The 25,271-nt window shown below is 45.4% G+C and overlaps 1 protein-coding gene across 1 annotated transcript in view; it reads right to left on the reverse strand.

Moving 5' to 3' along the window:
* LOC116987538 (meiosis 1 associated protein) overlaps positions 1 to 21,299 on the reverse strand; it is a 56,572-nt gene extending 35,273 nt beyond the window's left edge. The window contains exons 1-3 of the mRNA XM_033043691.1: positions 21,060 to 21,299; positions 17,892 to 18,077; positions 4,117 to 4,306 (exon numbers count right to left, since the gene is read on the reverse strand). Coding sequence (XP_032899582.1) covers positions 4,117 to 4,306; positions 17,892 to 18,077; positions 21,060 to 21,299 — 616 coding nt within the window. The remainder of the gene's footprint in view (positions 1 to 4,116; positions 4,307 to 17,891; positions 18,078 to 21,059) is intronic.
* Between the last annotated feature and the right edge of the window lie 3,972 nt (positions 21,300 to 25,271).

Here is a 25,271-nt window from a genome sequence, read left to right on the forward strand (position 1 = left end):
TGCCTGCGCCTTAAAAGTCTGATGGTGTCCGACTCATGGCCTGGTCCAAATTTGGAGATGTGATTGCTGCTGGTTCTGAAGCTAAGTTACCACACCTTTATGTCGAGAAGTGCCTGAGATGTCGTTTCTCTTAGAGATTCATGTTAGAGAAGTCCTCCCTCAGATCCCCAGGAGATATGGTGATGCATTCAACCCCTCAAAGAAGGTCCTCTCTTCCTTGCTGATCCCCTCAAATAGTTGTATTGATCTCACTCAATCCTTTGATGCTCATTTTAAGCCATAGATTCGGTGCTGAATTATGGTTTAGTCATAGAATCTTACAGCGTGGAAACTGGCCCCGTCGGCCCAACTTGCCCACACCAGCCAACATGTTTCATCTACACCAGTCCTACCTGCCTGCATTTGGCCAATATCCCTCTAAACCTGTCGTATCCATGTACCTGTCTTAATATTTCTTGAAAGTTGCGATAATACCTGCCTCAACTACCTCCTCCGGCAGCACGTTCCATACACCCACCACCCTTTGCGTAAAAAGGTTACCTATCAGGTTCATATTAAATCCTTCCCCCTTCACCATAAACCTATGTCCTCTGGTCCTCGATTCCTCTACTCTGGGCAAGAAACTGTGCGTCTACCAAATCTATTCTTCTCATGATTTTGTAAGTTAAGTCAAGTCAAGTCACTTTTATTTCTATAGCACATTTAAAAAACAACTCTCGTTGACCAAAGTGCTTTACATTGGTGGAGGTACTAACGTTATACAACTGTGGTTCATAGATTAAGTACATACATAAATAAATACATATAGCCCTCCCTCAGAAGACATCAAGAAAGGCTTGAGAGTAAAGATGAGTTTTAAGCCTCGACTTAAAAGAGTCGATGGAAGGGGCAGTTCTGATGGGAAGAGGGATGCTGTTCCACAGTCTAGGAGCTGCAACCGCAAAGGCGCGGTCGCCCCTGAGCTTATGCCTAAACTGCGGGAAGTGGAATGATAGAGTGAATTCAGAAAGAATTTACATAGAAGATTCCAGAGATGGGAGACTTTGGTTAACAGGATTGGCTGGAGAAGCTGGAGTTCTCCGTGGAAGGAAGGAGAATGCGAGGAGTTTAGTTTAGAGATACAGTGTGGGTACAGGCCCTACGGCCTGTGTTGAGCAGCAATCCCCGCACTCTAACAGTATCTTTCACACACTAGGGACAATTTACAATTATACCAAGCCAATTAGTCTACAAACCTGTACGTCTTTGGAGTGTGGGAGAAAACTCACGGGGAGAAGATACAAACTCCATACAGACAGCACCCGTAGTCAGGATCGAACCCGGGTCTCTGGATCTGTAAGGTAATAACTCTACCACTGCGCCACCATGCCGCCCACAAGTTATGATAGAGATTCAAAATCATGAAGAGTCTAAGCAAAGGAAATAGAGACAGCTGTATCCATTTAGGAAAGAACCAAGAACCAAAGGGCTCAGAATGAAACAAATGAGGAAAATGTCCAAAGCACCCGACCAATATTTATCTCTTACAAAAATCATGAAATCAGATTATTTAGCCTTTACCATTTTGCTCTTTGCAGGAACTTTTTCCTAGTACTTGTAAAGGATGTCACCACAGTTAGTGCTGCTGACTCACATCTCTAAAGCTCTCAAGTTCATCGGCCACTGCTGAACTCTGGTCCTGTTTGTATGTACTTGCACTTTTTCCCTGCAACCACCTGATATTTGCTAGGATTTTGCATTTTCCTCTCATATTCCAAAATTGTGCAGGTTAGTAGGGGCGACCGCGCCTTTGCGGTTGCAGCTCCTAGACTGTGGAACAGCATCCCCTTTCCCATCAGAACTGCCCCCTCCATCGACTCCTTTAAGTCAAGACTAAAAACCTATCTATACTCTCAAGCCTTTCCTGACGTCCACTGAGCGAGGGCTATATGTATATATGTATGTAGTTTGTTTGTTTATACTATTCTTATAACAAATGTAAAGCACTTTGGCCAACGAGAGTTGTTTTTTAAATGTGCTATATAAATAAATGAGACTTGACTTGACTTAACAAGTAAATGTCACCTAATGCAGGTAGGTGGCATTAAGAATGCAGGTAGCCGATGGGTATGTGAGAGAGAATAGGGTACAATTGGGAAATGGGATTGATGCCATTGCTCTGATAACCATGGCACAAACCAATGAGCTAAACCGCCTCATTATATATCATAAGTAAAATGAGAATACAAGCTTGTGCAGGACAAGTTTTGTTTTTACAAAGAGGGTGGTGGGTACCTGGAACACGTTGGCAGAACTGCTAGTGGACGAAGATACAACAATGGCATTTAAGAGACTTTTAGTTCGACACCTGGGTATGCTGCGAATAGAGGGATTTGGATTACGTGCACACAGATAAAATCAGTTTGTCTTGACATTAAGGTTAGCACGGACATTGTGGGCTGAAGGGGCTGTTCCTGAGCTGTACCGTAATATGTTTTATGAAAAAAAGGATCTACACACACAATCAGAGAATGTGGCTGCCCTGCCTGAAATAGTTGCAAGCACAAGTCTCTTCAAAATCACACTGTGGTTGGAGCCAGGGTTTACAGTAACTCCATTTTATGAGGTTGACTGGCTCGTGTTACACAGATACATAATTCCTGCCCTCATCCGCTTCCGACCCCAAGCAGATGTGCAATCAATGAATAACAGTAATGGAAACCAGAGTCTTTTAATGAAGTTCGAGCATGCTTTTTGGAAAAAATTGAGCTCTTGCCCAATGGGTTGATATGGGTGTAGGAACATTAACAAAAACAGAGGCATATTTATATAAATATACTAATGTTACAGACATTTAGTTTTGGTTTCCTGAGTCTGAGACAGAAGAGCTTCAAATAAAAAGTTCTTAATTCGTGTAAATAAAAATAAAGGTTCAGATCATAAAAATATTTGTTCATAATTTATTTATAAATTTGAGGCTAATGTAGATAGATACAAGATTTGCTATCACTGTTGCTAAAATTTGCTATAGAAAAAATGTTGTCAAGCTGGCAAGGATACAAAGAAGATTTACAAGGATGTTGCCAGGGCCGGAGAGTCTGAGCTATAGGGAGAGATTGAGGCTGGGACTATTCCTTGGAGCGCAGGAGTCACGAGGGGTGATCTTCACTTTCACAAGTTATAGGAGTAGAATTAGGCCATTCGGCCCATCGAGTCTACTCCGCCATTCAATCATGGCTGATCTCAGCCTCCTAGTCCCATTTTTCTGCCTTCTCCCCATAACCCTTGACACCCGTTCTAATCAAGAATTTGTCTATCTCTGCCTTAAAAATATCCACTGCCTTGTCCTCCACAGCCCTCTGTGGCAATGAGTTCCACAGATTAACTACCCTCTGACTAAAGAAGCTCCTCCTCACATCCTTTCTAAAGGAACACCCTTTAATTCTGAGGCTGAAGACCTCTGGTCCTAGACTCTCCCACCAGCCGAAACATTCTTTCCTTATTGAGGTGTATACAATTATGAGAGGGATAGATTGGGTAGATGCGCAGAGTTTCTTGCCTAGAGTAGGTGAATCGAGGACATAGGTTTAAGGTGAAGGGGAAAAGATTTAATAAAAATCTGAAGGGTAAGTTTTTCACACAAAGGGTGGTGGATGTATGGAACAAGCTGCCAGAGGAGGTAGTTGAGGCAGGGAATATCCCCATCATTTAAGAAACAGTTAGACAAATACATACTGTAGATTGGACAGGTTTAGATGGATGTTGACCAAATGCGGTCAGATGTGACTAGTGTAGCTGGGGCATGTTGGTTGGTGTGGGCAAGTTGGGCTGAAGGGCCTGTTTCCACACTGTATCACGCTATGACTTATTTTCCACAACTGTAAGTTAAAATCTACCCTATTAATGTGGGTGACAAAAAATACTGAATCAACATATTTGAGCTTGTCCGGTGGCTGTGTGTGCAAGTATGTCAATGTAATACTAAGCCACACAGATCAGCAAGTTTTCAATTTTGGTTGCTGAAGTTTGCTGAATGACCTAATTTCTTTCAAAAAGTTCAATAAGGAATACAGGTAGCTTTGAATAAAAACGGTCGGTAACTGAAATAAATAAATTATTCTTACTCCAAATACAAACCATCAGAGTTGCTTTCTTGATCAGATGGGACAGACTGTGTGCTGCAAGGCATGTCCATCAATTCCATTGTATTGCATCTGGATACATGCAGTACCTGTAAGCGCCTAACACTGACTAAATCAGTCTCGCTGAGACCTGATTCAAGCTGCTTCACCACTTGTTTTCCAGGCTGGCTGGTAAGTACTGTAATCTGCAAAGGCAATAAATAAATAGAGACAATGGTTGATTAGGAACATCCGGGTGCTCCAGTTTCCACAAAAGGCGGTCAGGCAAGGAAAGGGGTGTCGGGTTGTGGGCCTGCAGCAGCTTGGGGCTTACCTGCACCGGGGGTGCTCCAGTACTTCAAAGCATGTGGACCGGACTTTGAACTTTCTCTTTGTAATCGATGCCAAAATATGGCAACTGTGCATTTGTGGGTTGGGCAAAAGATTTCACTGTGCTGTTCAAGATAATAAAGAACCATTGAACCATTGAAGTTCCCAAAGATGTACAGATTACTTGGACGCTTTGTAAATTGCTCCTAGAGTGTAGGAAGTGGATGACTAAGTGGGAGAACATAGAACTAAGGCGTGGACTTGGTGGTCTGAAGGGCCTGTTCCCATGATCGAATGGCGGAGTAGACTTGATGGGCCGAATGGCCTAATTCTGCTCCTATCCCTTCTAACCTTATGACACCACCTGGGCCAGATATTTTCCAAAGGTTCATCGTCATGATCTTATAATGTCGACTTTGGAGATTGTGATCACCATTTTGTCGGGGGTGTGGGGGCTCGTTGAGATACATAGTTGTTCTCCCTTTTGAGGTGAGTATAGAAATAAATGAAAGGTAGACAAAAATGCTGGAGGAACAGCGGGCGAGACAGCATCTATGGAGAGAAGGAAAAGGTGACTTTTTGGGTCGAGAAGGGTTGGGAAGGGGGGAGGGGAAGGAGCGAGAAAGCAAGGACTATCTGAAATTAGAGAAGTCAATGTTCATACCGCTGGGGTGTAAACTACCTAAGTGAAATATGAGGTGCTGTTCCTCCAATTTGCACTGGGCCTCACTCTGGCCATGCAGGAGGCCCAGGACAGAAAGGTCGGATTCGGAATGGTAGGGGGAAATGAAGTGCTGAGCCACCGGGAGATCAGGTTGGTTAGTGCGAACTGAGCGGAGGCGTCGGGCAAAGCGATCGTCGAGTCTTTGCTTGGTCTCGCCGATGTAGAGAAGTTGACACGTGGAACAGCGGATGCAGAAGATGTGGTTGGAAGAGGTGCAGGTGAACCTCTGCCTCATCTGAAAAGACAGCTTGGGTCCTTGGATGGAGTCGAGGAGGGAGGTAAAGCCCCAAGTGTAGCATTTCCTGTGGTTGCAATGAAAAGAACCCAGGGAGGGGGTGGTTTGGGTGGGAAGGGACGAATTGATCAGGGAGTTAAGGAGGGTACGGTCTCTGCGGAAAGCATGAAGAGGAGGAGATGGGAAGATGTGGCCAGTGGTAGGATCCCGTTGGAGGTGGCGAGGATTATATGTTGTATGTGATGGCTGATGGGGTGGAAGTTGGGATAAGGGGGACTCTGTCCTTGTTACGAGTAGGGGGATGGGGAGTAAGAGCGGAGCTGCGGGATACTGCGGAGACCCTGGTGAGAGCCTCATCTATAACAGAAGAGGGGAACCATCGTTATCTAAAGAATGAGGACATCTCCGATGCCCTGGTCTGGAACACCTCATCCTGGGTGCAGATGCGGCATAGAGGGAGGAATTGGGAGTAGGGGATAGAGTCCTTACAGGAAGCAAGATGGGAAGAAGTGTAGTAGATAGCTATGGGAGTCAGTGGGTTTATAGTAGATGTCGGTCAGTAGTCTTGAAGAAGGGTTTCGGCCCGAAACGTCGCCTATTTCCTTCGCTCCATAGATGCTGCTGCACCCGCTGAGTTCCTCCAGCAATTTTGTGTACCTTCGGTCAGTAGTCTGTTACCTGTGATGGAGACAGTGAGATCTAGAAATGGTAGGGAGATGTTGGAAATGGTCCAGGTGAATTTGAGTGCCGGATGGAAATTAGTGGTGAAATGGAAGAAGTCATTGAGTTCTGCATGGCTGCTGGAGGTAGCAACAATGCAGTCGTCCATGTAGCGGGGGACGAGTTCGGGGGATAGGGCCACGGTACGCCTCGAACAGGGATTGTTTGACGTACCCTACAAAGAGGCAGGCATAGCTGGGGCCCATACGCGTGGCCATAGCTTGGATTTGGAGGAAATGGTTAACGTTGCCCGGCATGCATCTGAGTCTCCAGATTAGTTCGTAAGAATCTCTTTACGTTTGAGATGGCTTTCTGAAGGTCGTATCTTCTTCACACTATAGGCAACCTTTTGGGCTGGGAACCTTCTTTAGACTATAGGTGACGTTTCAGGTTGGGACCGTTCTTCAGGCTATAGGGTTTGGGTTAGTGTTCCTATATCTCTCGTTTCCCTTTCCCCTGACTAGTCTGAAGAAGGGTCTCGACCCAAAATATCACCCATTCCTTCTCCCCAAAGATGCTGCCTCCCTCTGAGTTACTCCAGCTTTTTGTGTCTATCTTCGGTTTAAACCAGCATCGCCAGTTCCTTACAACACATTCAGACTGTAGGTGATGTTTCAGGTCGGGACGCTTCTTCAGAGAGGTGCTCATTTTTTTAAAGTTTAGTTTAGTTTAGTTTCATTTATTATTGTCACGTGAAAATAATTGAAGACCTTCGTGTAAAGCTTTTATTTGCATGTTAGTCAGTCAAAGAAAAGATTATACATGATTACAATCAAGCCATCCACAGTGCACAGATAAAGGATTAAGGGTACAACATTTAGTGCAAGATAGACAATAGACAGTAGGTGCAGGAGTAGGCCAATCGGCCCTTTGAGCCAGCACCACCATTCAATGTGATCATGGCTGATCATCCATAATCAGTACCCCGTTCCTGCCTTCTCCCCACATCCCCTGACTCCGCTATCTTTAAAAGCCCTATCTCGCTCACTCTTGAAAGCATCCAGAGAACCTGCCTCCACCACCCTCTGAGGCAGAGAATTCCACAGACTCACAACTCTCTGTGTGAAAAAGTGTTTCCTCATCTCCGTTCTAAATGCTTTACCCCTTATTCTTAAACTATGACCCCTGGTTCTGGACTCCCTCAACATCAGGAATATGTTTCCTGCCTCTAGCGTGTCTAAACCCTTAATAATCTTACATCAATAGGATCCTCTCATCCTTCTAAATTCCAGAGTATACAAGCCCAGCCGCTCCATTCTCTCAGTATGTAACAGTCCCACCATCCCGGGAATTAACCTCGTGAACCTGCGCTGCACTCCCTCAATAGCAAGAACGTCCTTCCTCAGATTAGGGGACCAAAACTGCACACAATACTCCAGGTGTGGTCTCACTAGGGTCCTGTACAACTGCAGAAGGACCTCTTTGCTCCTATACCCAACTCCTCTTGTTATGAAGGCCAACCTGCCATTCGCTTTCTTGACTGCCTGCTGTACCTGCATGCTTCCTTTCATGTACTGGTGAACAAGGACACCCAGATCCCGTTGTACTTCCCCTTTTCCCAACATGACACCATTTAGATAGTAATCTGCCTTCCTGTTTTTGCCACCAAAGATAAAGTCCAATTAAAGATAGTTCAAGGATCTCCAATTACAATACAATCCAAGTTTGACCAACCTCTCCTTATAGTAATATCCTCTAAGCCAGGCAGCATTCTGGTAAACCACTTCTTCCCCTTCTCCAAAGCTTCCACATCCTCCCTGCACACAATACTCTAAATGTGGCCCAATCAAAACCTGATAAAGCTGCATCATGACTTCCTGATTCATTCTATACCTCAAACTCACTAGTTTCCCGTTAGACTATTTAAGTATAAATCATACTAAATCAGTCATTATTTTGTCGTTTCTTTTTAAGCTTATGTGATTTTACAGAAATTTGGAGTCACCATACAAAAATTGAAAAGTGGGACTTTCTTCAAGAGACTGCTATGGTGCTTTTCCAGGGCACTGAAATGTAATCCATGTGTTTACATTCAGCAGTTATTTGTAGACTCATAGCTGTCATGTCATTTACAGAACACATTTAATTGTTGTGTCGGGTATTGAGTACACAAGTTGGGACATGATGCAGCTGTACAAGTTGTTGGTGAGACCACACTTGGAGTACAATGTGCAGTTCTGGTTGCCCGGCTATAGGAAAGATTTTTCGTTTTTTTAGTTTAGTTTATTTTAGAGATACAACACGGAAACAGGCCCTTCGGCCCACCGGGTCCGCACCGACCAGCGATCCCTGTACATTAACACCATCCTACACCCACTAGGGACAATTTTTCCATTTACCAAGCCAATTAACCCACAAACCTGTACGTCTTTGGAGTGTGGGAGGAAACCAAAGATCTCGGAGAAAACCCACGCAGGTCATGGGGAGAATGTACAAACTCCATACAGACAGCATCCGTAGTCGGGATTGAACCCGGGTCTCTGGGTTAAGATGTCATTGTTCGAAAGGATGTGGAAGAAATTCATCAGGATGTTACCTGGGCTTGCGGGCTTGAGTTATATGGAGAGGTTAGACAGCCGAGACTCCTTTCTTTGGAAGGTAAGAGGCTGGGGCTGAACTCATTGAGGTGTACAAGTTCATGAGGGCATGGTTAAAGTGAATGCTTGTGGCGGGACTCAAAACAGTCCAGCCAAGAATGAGGCGGGACACAAAGTTTGTCTAAGCCGATAAATCTATATTGTTCGCTACCATACAGCTCCCTACTACCACGCCCAAAGCATGGGCGTGCCCGACCTTAAATACTCCCAGGGGAGCCCCGTGACATGCTCCTCCCGTCACCCAGACACGTGACTCCCCCCTCCAGAGCCGAGGGTTCGCACTGTGCGTGGCTCACCGCCAGGGGCCGCCACATGCTCACATTTTTTTTCAGGTTCAAGGATTCTAAAACTAGAGGTCATAGGTTTAAGGTGAGAGATAGAGATTTCAGAGAGACCTCAGGGTCAACCTTTTCACTCAGGGTAGTCCGTATCTAAAATGAGTTGCCAGAGGAAACTATGGAAGTGGATACAATTTTTAAAAGACACTTGCACAGATATATGGATAGAAAGTATTCAGAGCAAGGGTTCCCAACCTGGGGTAAATTTACCCCCCAGGAGGTACATTTTGCCTACCCAGGGGGTAAATTTGTTGATTCTGGATTTGAACATATTTTTTCTCAGTGACTGACTGTGTTTGGTTCCGGTATACCGGTTATAGGTTCATCATTAGTTAAGTTCATCATTAAATAAGTGAAATAACATTTATATGTGCTATTAAAGTTGCCTGGGGTAAACGGGACAAAAAAGGTTGGGAACCCCTGATTTAGAGGGCTATGGGCCAAATGCAGGCAAATGGTACGAGCCCAATATGAAAAACTTGGTCTGTGTACAATGCTCTTGAACTGCAAAGCACTAACCACAACCTTACGTCAGCAACAAGGATCTACACTGGACTATGTCTTAGATGCATTACATACTTTGGTTTTGCACTAAACACTCGAGACTCTTGAGATACTTTGATCTTTCTCTGTGCTGCAGATGTACAAAAAGGCAGCACATGAAAATGAATATGAAGGATTTAGAAACAAAAAATTGATCTGCCCACCGGGACCCATTAAATTACATATGGTTCCTGACTTGCAGTGTTTTATTCCTTGTTTAACAGTGAGTGAAAAACAAAGGTTATAGGTTACAAACCTTTGATCCAATTTCTGACAGTAATTCAGAAGCATTGACTGTGCACATTGATGATGTTGTCACGTGTGAAATACAACAGGGAAATGACACCAGCTAGAATGAATTGCAACTGGACGTGCCCAGTTCACTTTCCAGATGAGAAATACCTCAACATGAAATTGATGTCAATAAACAATATATATAACAGACAATAGGTGCAGGAGAAGGCCATTCGGCCTTTCGAGCCAGCACTGCCATTCACTGTGATCATGGCTGATCATCCACAATCAGTACCCCGTTCCTGCCTTCTCCCCATATCCCCTGACTCCGCTATCTTTAAGAGCTCTACCTAACTCTCGCTTGAAAGCATCGCGAGAATTGGCCTCCACAGAGAAATCCACAGATTCAAAACTCGCTGGGTGATAAAGTTTTTCCTCATCTCCGTTCTAAATGGCCAACCCCTTATTCTTAAACTGTGGCCCCTGGTTCTGGACGCCCCCAACATCGGAAACATGTTTCCTGCCTCTAGCTTGTGGAATCCCTTAATAATCTTATGTTTCAATAAGATCCCCTCTCATTCTTCTAAATTCTAGTGTATACAAGCCCAATCGCTCCATTCTTACAACATATGACAGTCCCGCCATCCTGGGAATTAACCTCGTGAACCTACGATGCACTTTGTCAATAGGAAGAATGTCCATCCTCAAATTTGGACATCAAAACTACACACAATACTCCAGGTGTGGTCTCACTAGGGCCCTGTACAACTGCAGAAGGACCTCTTTGCTCCTATACTCAACTACCCTTGTTATGAAGGCCAACATGCCATTAGCTTTCTTCTGCTGTACCTGCATGCTTACTTTCATTGACCAATGAACAAGGACCCCGCAGATCTTGTTGTACTTCCCCTTTTCCTAACATGACACCATTCAGATAATAATCTGCCTTCCTGTTCTTGCCACCAAAGTGGATAACCTCATATTTATCCACATTAAACTGTATCTGCCATGCATTTGCCCACTCACCCAATCTGTCCAAGTCGCCCAGCATCCTCATAACATCCTCCTCACAGTTCACACTGCCACCCAGCTTTGTGTCATCTGCAAATTTGCTAAAAGGGTAATTCTTTTAATCCCTTCATCTAAATCATTAATTAATATTGTAATTAACTGCGGTCCCAGCACCGAGCCTTGCGGTACCCCAATAGTTACTGCCTGCCATTCTGAAAGGGACCCATTAATCCCCACTCTTTGTTTCCTGTCTGCCAATCAATTTTCTATCCATGTCAGTACCATACCCCCGATACCATGTGCTCTAATTTTTCCCACTAATCTCCTATGTGGGACCTTAACAAAGGCTTTCTGAAAGTCCAGGTGCACTACATCCACTGGCTCTCCCTTGTCCATTTTCCTAGTTACATCCTCAAAAAATTCCAGAAGATTAGGCAAGCATGATTTCCCCTTCGTAAATCCATGCTGACTCGGACCAATCCTGTTACTGCTATATAAATGTGCTGCTATTTCATCTTTTATAATTGACTCCAGCGTATTCCCCACCACCGATGTCAGGCTAACTGGTCTATAATTCCCTGATTTTACTTCGGAGTCACGTGAGTGACTACGTGAAGAACCCCGCCAGGACGCATGCGTGTCATATCGCTACACGCATTGCAACGAGTCACAGCAGGGGGAACGACGTTCCCCTTAGCGGCAAAAATGGAAAGCCGGGAACAGCAGGTAAGGAGACTGCGTTCCAGAATTGAAAGTCGGGAACAGCAGGTAAGGAGACTCTGCGTTCCTTCCACTTACCTTACAGGTGGAGACATGGACCAGATCCACGAAGGCTGCGGGAAAGCTGGCGGGGAAGAACCGCGGAGTTGCGGGCAGCCGGCAGCAGCAGCCAATGGCACGCCAATCTCCCGTAATGGGAACAGCTGTGCCCGACTTCGCTCCCGCACCGGCCACGGCCGGGCGGTAGAGCGAAGCAAAAAACCAACAGAGACGTTGACTCCGATGAGTCCGACTCTGAATAGCCGCGAGCGGCCAGTGCCCGTGCGCATTGGGGCCAGTTGGAGCGGCTTTAGGAGCAGCCGCGAGCGGCCAGTGCCCGTGTGCATTGGAGCCGGTTGTAGCGGCTGGGAGCGGGGAACAAAGCAGCCGCGACGGCCAGTGCCTGTGAGCATTGGAGCCGGTTGGAGCGGCTGCAGGAGGAGCAGCTTCAAAAGCAGCCGCGACGGCCAGTGCCCGTGAGCATTGGAGCCGGTTGGAGCGGCTGGGAGCGGGGAACAATGCAGCCGCGACGGCCAGTGCCCGTGAGCATTGGAGCCGATTGGAGCGGCTGCAGGAGGAACAGCTTCAAAAGCAGCCGCGACGGCCAGTGCCCGTGAGCATTGGAGCCGGTTGGCGCGGCTGCTGGAGGAAATACTCCAAAGTGGCAGGCTCCGGGAGATGGAGGCTAGCCACAGTGGGCAGTTAGTAAGCCCCACAGCAGTACCTCTTGTGGGGCTGCACAGTGTTTCTCCCTCATCAGAGGGGAGCACGGAGGGTCAATCCTAGGCTGACTGCAGGAGCTGGAGCAGGAGCGGCTTCAGGAGCAGCCGCGACGGCCAGTGCCCGTGAGCATTGGAGCCGGTTGGAGCGGCTGCAGGAACTGGAGCAGGAGCGGCTTCAGGAGTAGCGGCTTCAGGAGCAGCCACGACGGCCAGTGACCATGAGCATTGGAGCCGGTTGGAGCGGCTGCAGGAACTGAAGCAGCAGCAGGTGGGTCAATCCTAGGCTGACTGCAGGAGCTGGAGCAGGAGCGGCTTCAGGAGCAGCCGCGACGGCCAGTGCCCGTGAGCATTGGAGCCGGTTGGAGCGGCTGCAGGAACTGGAGCAGGAGCGGCTTCAGGAGTAGCGGCTTCAGGAGCAGCCACGACGGCCAGTGACCATGAGCATTGGAGCCGGTTGGAGCGGCTGCAGGAACTGAAGCAGCAGCAGGTGGCCAGTGCCCGAGAGCATCGGAGCCAGCTGGAGCGCCTGCCACTTACCTGCTCCAGGAGATGGAGACTAGTCACAGGGGGCAGCTAGTAAGTCCTACAGCAGTACCTCTTGTAGGGCTGCACAGTGTTTCTCCCTCATCAGAGGGGAGTATAGGGGGTCAATTCTGGGCTGAACCTGAAGAGGGGTGCAGAACATACCCCTAGTGCACATGGGGTGCAAGAAAACCTATTGGAAGACACTTACCATCAGGGAACTGCAAAACACTGAATGTTCCCAGTGTCAACCAGTGTATTTGAAAACATGGCAGAGCCAGGGACTTGAAACAACAGAAAGTTCTGAAAGTCCTAACAGCGGGAATTACGGGTTTCGCCCGCACAATAAACAAAAAAGACATGACACAAGATCACCAGGATGCACTGGCTTTATTTTGCAACTACCAATACGAGTAAACAGCATTAGAAGAAGTGCCATCCAACCGGCTTTAGACCCTAATTTGCAGGCCTATGCAAACCTGGAACCTCCAAACCACCAATATTACTATTTGGAGGCAACTTATCAAAACAGGTAAAAGAACTTGACAAAGAGGGTAAAACCCTGGGGCTCATTAAAGCAACGTCTAAAAACTACTTCCTGGGGAATGCGCTAACCCTCAACACCGACCCAACTACAGATCCAGACACCGGCACCTCAACGTCCACGGAGGATGCCGAAAAAGTAACAAACCTACCAATAGTAACCATGGAGGTAGGTGGGTCTGGTTCCTTACGAGGTTGGTGGGAGACTACAATTCTATCTGGATGCATGGAATAAATTAACTACCGACACTTATATTTTCAGAAGTATAGGGTTATACCATAGAATTTATACAAAACATAATCCTCCAGTTCAGCATGTACCGAACCAAATGTTCGTGCTTACAGGCAAAGAAAAAATCAAAAGCGCATGCTGAACTACAGTGCCCATATAAAAAAGGAATAATGGAGGATATCCAACACGAATCACAGGAATTCGTGTCCAAAATCTTTATCATAAACTAGATGGTGGTTGCCACATCATCATAGATTTGACTAATTTGAATACCTTCATACTATATATTCATTACTAGATGGGAACCTTTGTTGCTGCTAAGCAATTGATTCCTAGGTTACTACATGGCAAGCATCGTATTAAAAGATGCTTACTATACAGTACCCATTAGAGGTGACCACAGATGTTATTTAACATAATGGATCATCTGCGGTACACCCTTAGCACAGTTCACATGTCAGTGACTTTGCCGAAAGAAAAGGTTACAGCCTTAATGGAGGCTTGCAGCAAAACAAAACCATCCATCCGACTGGTAGCAAGAATAATTGGCATTATATTGGCTGCGTTTCCAGCCACACAAATCGGACCTTTACATTATCAAAAATTACAGAGGGCAAACATTCGTGCACTCAAAAATTATGGGGGTCATTCTGACAGACCAATGAAGCTACCAACAGAGGCCACAATGGAACTAAAATGGTGGAAACATAACATTAGGCATTGTTCCGATCCAAACATTATCAGCTACCCGTCTATGGAACTACATACTGATGCCAGTGCACTTGGATGGGATGCTACCAATTCCATCTCCAGCTGTGGGGGAGATGGAATGCACAGGAGGCATCATTATTACAAACACTGGGCATAAACTACCTGGGAATGTTGAGTGCATTCCATGGCTTTAAGTCATATTGTTCTGGGTTATATCACCAGCATTTTAGACTACAAATTGACAACACCACCGTGGTAGCATATATCAACCATATGGGTGGAAACATATCGACATCATGTGACAATCTGGCCAACACAATTTGGCAATAGTGTATCCAGAGAGATATTTGGATATCAGCTACCTACTTACCAGGTAAACTGAATTAGTGGCAGACAACAGGTCACGCTAATTCTATGAAAACACTGAATGGATGTTGGATAAAAAATGTATTGCTGAAATTACAGCACGGTATGGAACACCAGATATCGACCTATTCGCATCCATGCTCTCACCAGTTATCGAATTATGTTCATGGGAACCAGAACCTGGGGCAGTGGTACAGATGCATTTTCGCTGCATTGGGGGATTATTTATTTATGCATTCCCTCCTTCTGCCTCATCAGTCGGGTATTTAGGAATATACAGTAGACTCCACGTCCGGTATTTTGATAGTACCCGATTGGCCTACTCAACCATGGGTCCCGGTGATACACGACATGGTTTTAGAACCATGCATCACCATCCATCATAGACCTAATTTACTGGTTCTTCCCGCAACAAGGGGTAGTTACCCATGTCATAATTATATAAACCTATTAATTTATAGAGTTGAAAGCACCTCTACTACACCTGGGACTGACGGACCGAACAGTGGATATTATTTCAGCGGCCCACAGACAGTCCACCAAAAAACAGTACTTGGTGTCATCAAGAAATGGGAAGTACTGTCACAACAATAAACATCACCCACAGATCTATGAACATCCCGTCTGTTCTGCAATTCCTGGCAAGCCTCCATTACGATGAGAGGCTCAGTCATAGTGCCATCAACTGCGCCAGAAGTGCTCTGTCAACATACCTGTGGCAAGGAACAGAGCGGCATTCTGTTGGGACACACCCTGGTAACCAAACTCATGAGGGGCATTTTAATGTTAATCCCCCAAGAACCAGGTACTCCCAAATATGGGATGTGAGCATTGTACTGACCATGTTAAGAAACTGGTCTCCAGCTACAGCTCTGTCCCTACAGAAACTGACTATGAAAACAGTCATGCTGATGGCCTTGGTCACGGCACAAAGGGTCCAGTCACTACAGAAACTAAGGCTGGACAACATGATTATTTCATCTGGAAATTTAACTTTTCACATCAATGAAATAGTCAAACAGAACAGACAGGGGTCAGCAGGCCTAAAAACAGAATTCAGGGCCTACCCGACAGATGGTCGTCTCTGTATTGTAACACACTTACTATTATATATGGAGTATACTTAGATCATCAGAGGGAAAGAAATGTCACTTTAATCAGCTACAAACAGCCACTCAAAACAGTGACAGTCCAGACCATCTCTAGGTGGCTAAAAAAGGTCCTAATAAAGGCTGGAGTAGACACTAGCATTTTAAATCTCACTCCACCAGGGCTGCAGCTACATCGGCAGCTATGAAGTTGGACGTTCCTATGGACCAAATCCTCAAGACAGCAGGATGGTCAACGGAGGAAACTTTCCAACGACTTTATAACAAACCAGTCATTGAACCTGGAACATTTGCAGAAACAAATTTAAGTTCTGTAATATAATTTACCCCATAAATAGGGGCAATAATTGGTGTTAATATATTTATCGTTGGGTTTCAATATCGTATTGATGTCTAATGATGTTAACTCTATTCTCCCCATAATCAAGGCAGATGTGATGCATGGACTTGTTTCCACGGCATGAAATCACAGAGCTTTAAAATCTTCACGTAGTCACTCACGTGACTCCGAAGTAAAATAGTAAGATTAAACGAGAACTTACCAGTTTGAAGTTTGATCGTTATTTTATGAGGAGTAACGTTGAGGGAATACGTGCCCTCCGCTCCCACCCTTGATCATATACTCAACTGGTATCTCTTCTCTAATCTTACTATGTTTAGTCATTACAGTTATCTGTGATTTCACACCGCTGCTTTGAAGAATGACACGCATGCGTCCTGGCGGGGTTCTTCACGTATTCCCTCAACGTTACTCCTCATAAAATAACGATCAAACTTCAAACTGGTAAGTTCTCGTTTAATCTTACTATTTCTCTCTCCCTCCTTTCTTAAAAAAAGTGGGATAACATTAGCTACCTTCCAATCCACAGGAACTGTTCCTACATATGTCAACATATTGAAATGAGCAAAAAGATTTTAATGTACAATTTAAAATTAAGACACAAATAGGTTCAATTTCTTGGCAGCAGTTTCAAGCAATTTCTATAAATTTCAGTAACAAAACTACTGGTTTAGAATAAACAGAAATGTTTAGGAAAAGTAGGTAATGTCGTAAATGCATTGCACTTAATATTACAAACACACAATTACTTTATTTATTTGTTTTTGTGGGATGAGGGCACCAAGTCTAGAAATTAATTTAGAGAGTGCATGGAGTCCATACAGCATGGAAACAGACCCTTCAACATAACTTGTCCATGTCGACCAATATGCCCCATCTAAGCTAGGCCCACATCTGTCTAAACATTGGAAAGCCACTGGAGTACCTCAACAGGTCAGGAAGCATCCCTGGAAAACATGGATAGGTAATGGATCAGGACACTTCTCCAGATTAATTGCAGGGGTGAGGAGAAAGAAAGCAAGAAGATTGGAGGGGCAAGACAAAGCATGGCAGGACCTTGAGGGCCAGGACAAAGCAGGGCAGGTCTTGAAGAGTTTTAAAGGGGGGGGGGGGAGGCAGGACAAAGCATGGAAGGTCCTGACAAGGCATGGCTCTGTCCTGCCCCTCCATTCCTCTAGCTCTAGATACAGAAGATCTCATAATCTAATCTTCTAGTTTCTAGTTCTAGTTACAGTGAAATGCTATCCAAACAGGTCAGATAATACTATACATAAATAAAATGAAGTCAACCTCGAGTACATTATATAGAGCAAAAGGAAAGATACTGAGTGCAGAATATCGTTCTCAGCGTTGTAGCACATCATTTCCATAGGTAACATCCAATCTCCGCAATGGAGTAGAGGTGAATCTAGCTTATGGAAGGACCATTCAGAAGCCTGATAACAAAAGCTATTCCTGAGTCTGGACATCCCAACACTTATACTCAATGCCTTGGCCTAGGAAGGTAAACATTCCAAATACCTCTTTTAGAACCCTATCCCTCTGTGTTGCCACTTTCAGGGAATTATGGACTCATACTCAAGGTCTTTCCTTATGCCAATGAGCCTCAGGTCCCTACAGTTAACTCTATCTGCCCTGCAAGAATGTGACCTCCCGAAGTGTATTACCATACCATTGTCTGGATTAAATTCCATTTGTCACCATTTATAATGTTGATAATGAGGCTATAAAATAGTTTGAAGGAAGTTTTCATACCTCCACTGTGCAGCTATTCAGTGATCCACCTATAGTCACGTGCCTCATGTACTGCTTAAACTGTAAGAGGCCATCCTCCACAGCGTGCTTTAACGAGCCTGGCTTTTCACGCAAACATCCTTCTTTTGGCATTGATCTCAGTTCTGATATGCATGAGTGCAGCTTGAGAAAATTTCCTTTCACTTGCTACATAGGAAGAAAAATTACAATTTCAAAAATTACTCAATCATTTCACCGCACATCTCGTATGTGTATGTGACGAATAAACTTGACTTGACTTGACTCCAGTTCATAAAGAAATTGTGTTAAGACATTCCTCTGCAGTTTCTTTTGCCTCTGTTTTCTTATTTACATTCCTTCGTATGCTTTAGGTGTTCCTATCCCAAAATGATTCCCAATCATTTGACAAACCTTATCCAGGTGAGACGGCAGGCAGCTACTAGTTTATACTGAAGATAGACACAAAATGCTGGAGTAACTCAGTGGGACAGGTAGCATCTCTAGATAGAAGGAATGGGTGATGTTTTGAGTCGAGACCCTTGTTCAGACTGAGAGTCAGGGGAGACGGAGACGCAGAGATATGGAAGGGTAAAGTGTGAAAACCAGACATCAAAGGGGATGGAGATCAAGGAAATGGAGAATAGATCATTGTTAGCTAGGGGAAGGTGACAACAGAGCATACAAATCTAAAATTAAATCAGGAGGACAGTCAGACTAGAGAACTAAGATGGGGAGGGATGGAGAGGGAAAGCAAAGCTTATGAAGTTGGAGGTCAATATTCATACTGCTGGGTTAGCTATATAATGCTGTAACTGCTGAGATGGTCAAGAGCAACTTTAAACGATTTGCATTCTTCATTTACTCCCTTATCTTCTATTATATACTTAAAAGTCTGATCTTATATGTGGATGTATGTATTTGTGTGTGTATTTGTTTGTTTGTGTATAATCACGTCTTCCCGAAAAGACGACGCGCTAACGGTAAAATTTTAACATATTCCGGTAGAGATTTTCGTCCTGGAATCGCCTTATCTGAAAAATTCATGCTTTATTTCTCGAGTTATTTATGAAAATGTTCACAATTCCAAAGAACTTGCAGTCCTTTGGTTGATGCCCGCTCCCCCCCGTTGCTACCCACTCCTCCCCACTGCTACCCACTCCCACCCGCTGCTCCCCCATGCTCCTTCCCGCTGCTCCCCCCACTTCTCCCCGCTGTTACCCGCTCCCCCCGCTGCTCCCCCCCCCGCTCCTTCCCTCCTCCTCTCCTCCTTCCTCCTCTCCCCTTCTTCTCCTCCCCTCCTCCCTTCCTCTCCCCCCTCCCCCCCTCACCTCCAAGGATGTTGTTAATTTGAAAAGAGTGCAAAGATTTACGAGGATGTTGCCAGGACTTGGGGGCTGAGCTATGGGGAGAGGTTGGGCAGGCTAGGACTTTATTCCTTGAAGTGCAGGAGGATGAGGGATGATATTTTGAGGTGTATAAGACCATGTGGGAAATAGACAGAGTGAATAAACTTTGCCATGGTCACTAACTCAAAAGCATAAAATATTACAAAACCAATAGATTTTGTTTGTTGGAGATCGTCTCACAAATTTTATTGAGGTGTAGCGGCACCTGCTGGTGCCCGCAAGTAATCGAACCCTGCGGTCAGGTGTTTTGGTCGCGTGACTATGGGGAGGGGTTTGTGTTCACGCGCTTTCTGGGCGATGCCCCTTCAGTCGTTCTCAACCACAGTTGTGGTTTGACCTTTGTATTGGCCGTGTTGTGTTACTCCGTTGATTTAATCATTTTGTTAATAAAACTGATTTTGAAATTCGACTCTCGTCTCAACCCGCCAGAGGTTTTTTTAGGAGGTGACCAGGAGGTTTGGCAAGAGCAGGGCAGTCGTCATTGTTCACGTGGACTTTAACAAGGCCTTTGACAAGGTCTCAAGTGGTAGGCAGGTCCAGAAGGTTTGAAGATATGGGATCCTGGGCAAGCTAATTGGACATAAAATTGGCTTGGTGGCAGGACACAGGGTGATAGTGGAGGGTTGTTATTTTAGATTGGAAACAAGTCACAGAGATCAGTGCTGGATCCTTTATTCTACTTCATATATAATTGATTTGGATAACGTAGGTGCCATGGTTAGTGACTTAGTACACTTGGTACAGGTTTAAGGTGAGAGGGAAAATATTTAAAATTGATCTGTGGTGCATGGTTTTGACTCAAAGGGTGGTGGGTTAAAACAAGGAGGTTGTAGATGCGAGTGCAATTCCAATGTTTAAAAGACACATGGATAGGAAAGATTTGGAAACATATAGCCACATTTGGACAAAGGGAAATGTAGATAAGCATTGGGCCGAACTGCCTGCTTCTTTTCTGTACAATTCTATAAAACCATGAATAAATCTTATTATTATTTTGAACGTTGAAGAAATGCCAATTTGATGTAATTTCTCCGTAATCATTCGTATTTATCGGCACAGGAGGAAATTCCTCACTCTTACAAGGATAAAATCTTCAAAAGTAAACATTTTTTAAAATCCTCTAGTAAATTCCGATTTAAACACTCCTAGAAAACCCAAACTTCTATTAATGTTGCTTATTGGAGAGCAGCCAGATTTCTGTGGTTAACTCTGGCTGCTGAACAACTTGGGCTTTATACAATAAAACAAGAGTATTGTATCATCTGGGTTGTAGAGCGAGACAAGGTGTCGTTTCACTGCATCATTATTGTTGTTGAGTGGATTTGTAAACTTTGAATTCAAACCGTTTCTTATTTTCAAATAGCGAGAAGACCGATAACTAAATGAGATCTACTTATATAGGGCAGCACGGTGGTGCAGCGATAAGGGCGGCACGCTGGTGAAGTGGTAGAGTTGCAGCCTTACAGTGCCAGAGACCAGGGTTTGATCTTGATTACGGGCGCTGTCTGTACGGCGTTTGTACGTTCTCCCCATGACCTGCGTGGGTTTACCCCGGGATCTGCCGTTTCCTCACACACTCCAAAGACGTATTGGTCAATATGGCTTGGTACATTGTTCCTAGTGTGTGTAGGATAGTGTTAGTGTGCGAGGATCGCTGGTCGGTGTGGATTTGGTGGGCCGAAAGGCCTGTTTCCCGCGCTGTATCTCTAAACTAAACTAAAAAAACTAAACTATATTGCCTATGTATGCTATTTTTACATACCACAAAAGGGAGAAGACATTCCTGTTGATTGTGAACCACGTAAAGACTGAAGAGAGGCAGGCGGCATGACCCACCCAAGCTGCAGGCTAAAGCAAAGAAGTTTTCTAAGGATTCACAGAGATTGGAGCAAACGTCTGCCCAGAAAGGAGGTGTAACATCCACCACAAGTATTCGAGATGGCTGCCTCGTCATTATAGCAGAGTTGGCTTTATTATTAAAGCTGTTCCTGTTCTCCGACATTAATCTTTCTGAATTCATTTCAAAGAAAATTTATAGTTCAGGCAATCCTACAGATGAAGACCACAATTGATGAAAAAAGTAATATGTTTTGTTAGTTTTGGTGTGTGTCATCTGAGCACAATCTGTTTGATTCTCATTTCCTTACAAACGCTAGGCCACAGCCTTCCCATTTTAACACATTCTACTCACATTTCCCCCCTCGAGGTGATAAATGTATTCCCACTTATATTTCCGAACTTTCTAATCCTTTAACGTTTTAAAAACAGCCCGAAAATGGACTCGCAAGGCAGGATGGGGCACTCCGAGAGGGAGGGCCACTCCAGCGCTCATGCGGCGGCTGCCGGCGCCCAACACCTGCTGGCGAGGGTGCAGCCACGGGCCCTGGTTGGAGCTGAGCCTGGTGCTCGAGCTGGAGTGAGAACCGAGCCCGGGGCTTGGGATGGGGCCATGATGGGGCTGTAATGGGGCTAAAGAAGTCACTGCTGGAACCAAGGACGAGCCTGGGTCCAGGGTCAGGGACAGTGAAGTCGGAACTTGCACTGGAGCCCAGGTGGCGGCCGAGCTGACAGCTGGAGGCTGCCGCTGGAACCAAGGACGAGCCTGGGTCTACAGCCTGGGCCGGGTTGAGTACGAGAACCAGGCCGAGTTCTAGGCCCTGGCGCTGCTCTGTGACCTAGGTAGGTCCTGGGGCAGGGGATGGGAGGAGGATGAGGGAAATGAAGAGGATGATGGTGTAGGATCTCTTCCCCCTCCCTCTCTGCCTCTCTACCACCCTCCCCCATCCTCTTCATTCCCTCTCTACTCCCCTCCCTCTTCCTCTCTACCTCCTGCCCCTCCCTCTCTAACCCATCCCCCTCCCTCTCCCTCTCTACCCCCCTCCCCCTCTCTACCCCCCTCCCTCTCTGCCGCCTCTTCCTCTCTACCCCCCTCCCTCTCTCGGGAGTGGTGAGTATTGGGACCTATGGGTAAGTGGGGGGCTACCATCGACTCCACAGTCAAAAAGGCACAACAGAGGATGTACTTCCTGCGGCAGCTGAGGAAGCACAATCTGCCACAGGCAATGATGGTCCAATTCTACACGGCCATCGTAGTCTGTTCTCACCTTCTCCATCATGGTCGTCCGATCAGCAGAGAAGGTTATTGGCTGCAACCTTCCCTCCATTGATGAACTGTACACTGCAAGGGCCAGGAAGCGAGCGGGTAAGATCATCTCTGACCCCTCTCACCCTGGCCACAAACTCTTTGAATCACTTCCCTCTGGAAGGCGACTCCGGAATGTCAAAGCTGCCACAGCCAGACATAAAAACAGTTTTTATCCACGAGTAGTTGCTCTACTCAACAGCCAAAAATCTGTAGTCTCCCTTTGATCTGGTATTTTGTTGGTTCACATGAGAGTGGTGAATCTCTGGAACTCTCTGCCACAGAGGTAGTTGAGGCCAGTTCATTGGCTATATTTAAGAGGGAGTTAGATGTGGCCCTTGTGGCTAAAGGGATCAGGGGGTATGGAGAGAAGGCAGGTACAGGATACTGAGTTGAATGATCAGCCATGATCATATTGAATGGTGGTGCAGGCTCGAAGGGCCGAATGGCCTACTCCTGCACCTATATTTTCTATGTTTCTATGCTTGATCAATGGTGTTTTATCATTAATGTTTTATTATTATTAATGTTTAATTTTTGAGTAATTCGTAACTGTCACTGTATGTCATGTTACTTGTGGGCGGAGCTTAAAGAGTTAAAAGGGTCCCAACCCAAAATGTCACCTATGTTCTCCAAAGATACTAATGGTCGGTTGGGGGGTCTGTGAGTCGGCTGCCCTGCCAGCAGCGTGTTCGTTATTTCAATGTTTTTGTTTTTTTAGTGTGTCCAAATGTTTGTTTTAGTGTCTCTCGGGGGGGGGGGGGGGGGAGATGGAAACCGCCTCCTCGACGGAGAGTCGATATTTTCCATGTCACCTCCCTCGCGGCCTAACAGCTTGTATTTGAACGGCCTTTCCCGGAGTTGGGCCCAGAGCTTCAGCAGCGGGCACAGCGTGGCCTTTGCCATCGTGGAGCAGGGGCAAATTCCTGCCGGGGGTTGCCAGAGAGGAGTGCTCCGATCGCTGGCCTAGTGACTTTGGCATCATGGGGCTGTGGTCTGCAAAGCTTCTAGCCGCGGGCGTGGTGTGGACATACCATCCGGAGTCTGGGATCCCTTGCCAGGGAACCCCGGAGAAGAACTCCAACCGCCGGCCTGCAGCCTATAACATCCTGAAGCTGCGGTCTCCGGTAGGAAAGTGTTCGACCGTCCCGACGTCAGAGGTTTGATCATCCCGACGAGAGGGCCTGGACATCTGACCATCCATAGATGTGACTACGGAGGGTTTATGGCCCCGATCACGGATGAACAAATAACAAAGGAGGAGGACTGACTGAACCTTGTTGCCTTTCACCAGTGAAGAATGCTGTGGTGGATGTTTGAGTTAAATTCTATTGTGTATTGTGTGTTCTTTTTTTAAGTGTATCGCTGCTGGCAAATTCATTTCACTGCACCTTCGTTGGTGCATGTGACAAATAAATTTGACTTTGACTTTGACTGTCTGACCTGCTGAGTTACTCCAGCAGTTTGTGCCTATTTTATAAACCAGTAGTTGCAGTCTAAATTATGTTAAATATTTTCTTTGATAGCACTCTGAGAAGTATCTGGCTAAAAGGCAAGAGCTTTCAGGCTAAAGGCCATTATAAACAAAAAACCTCAATTATGATTGTGGTAAAGAGGAAAATGTTCCACACAGCAATAATTTGCCTTTTATTAACTGCCATCTCCTTGAGTCAGAATCTTGTGTTACACTTGTGCATTAAATCATGAAACTCAGAAAAGGAAAAATTAGAGAGTGGAAAGTAATTTAAAAACATTTTGCTCAAAACATCAACAGAATATGATCCAGCAGTTTAAAAGGAAATAATCCTTAAAGTGCCGCCAAGATATATAGTTTGGGGAATTACTGTCTGAAAGATTAAGCATCATTTCCACGAAACAATGACTCGTCCTTACAAAGCACCAGTATATCCCATATGGATATGGTAGTGTGCATTAACAATAATATCAAATTAGTGGTTAACTTAATGGAGCAGTAGCCAGAGTTCTGGACAATTGATCGCAAGGCATGAGTATGAATCCCACCAAGGCAGCTTGGGAAGTTAGATTCAAGCAATTAAATTAATTTGAATTACAAGGAAAACTTCAATCTGAGTAACAGTAACCATGATATTACCAGATTACATTTTATCTCTGTTTGCTTTGTTGTCACCTTCTCCCAGCTAACAATGATCTATTCTACATTTTCCTTGACCGTCATCTGTTTAGATGTCTCGTTTCACCCTCTCCCCTGACTCTCAGTCTGAAGAAGGGTTTCGACCCAAAACGTCATCCATTCATTCTATCCAGAGATGCTGCCTGTCCCGCTGAGTTAGTCCATCATTTTGAGTCTATCTTCCATGTCATATAAATTTGCCTTGTTCTTTTGCGGGCGTGGCCTACAGCGGTGGAGGACACCAATGGCTACGCTTGGCCAGGTTGACTCTGCAACGATGCCAGGACAACGGGCCTTCATGGTCAGGTCAAGAACCCTGCACTTACCCATCTGGGACTTGAAGATGGGGCCAAACTGACGACTCTGTTACTGTTTCAGTGAATTATTGCTATACATTTGCATCTCAGATGCTTATCTATGTGCTTATGTATAGTGATGCTTGTACTGAACTGTATACAAAAATGAATTTCACTGGAGATAGATAGACATGTACATCTACCTCGGTACATGTGACAAATAAAGTACCACACCACATAGCTAGGCCTGCTGAATCTTCTGGTTGCTAACCATTTTAATACCCATGTCATACGGACCTTTCTGTCTTTGGCCTCCTTCATTGCCAGAATGAGGCCACATGCAAACTCGAGGAACAGCATTTCTTATTCTGCTTGGGCATCTTA

The sequence above is a fragment of the Amblyraja radiata genome, chromosome 1 (assembly GCF_010909765.2).
Source record: "Amblyraja radiata isolate CabotCenter1 chromosome 1, sAmbRad1.1.pri, whole genome shotgun sequence".
Classification (NCBI taxonomy): Eukaryota; Metazoa; Chordata; class Chondrichthyes; order Rajiformes; family Rajidae; genus Amblyraja; species Amblyraja radiata.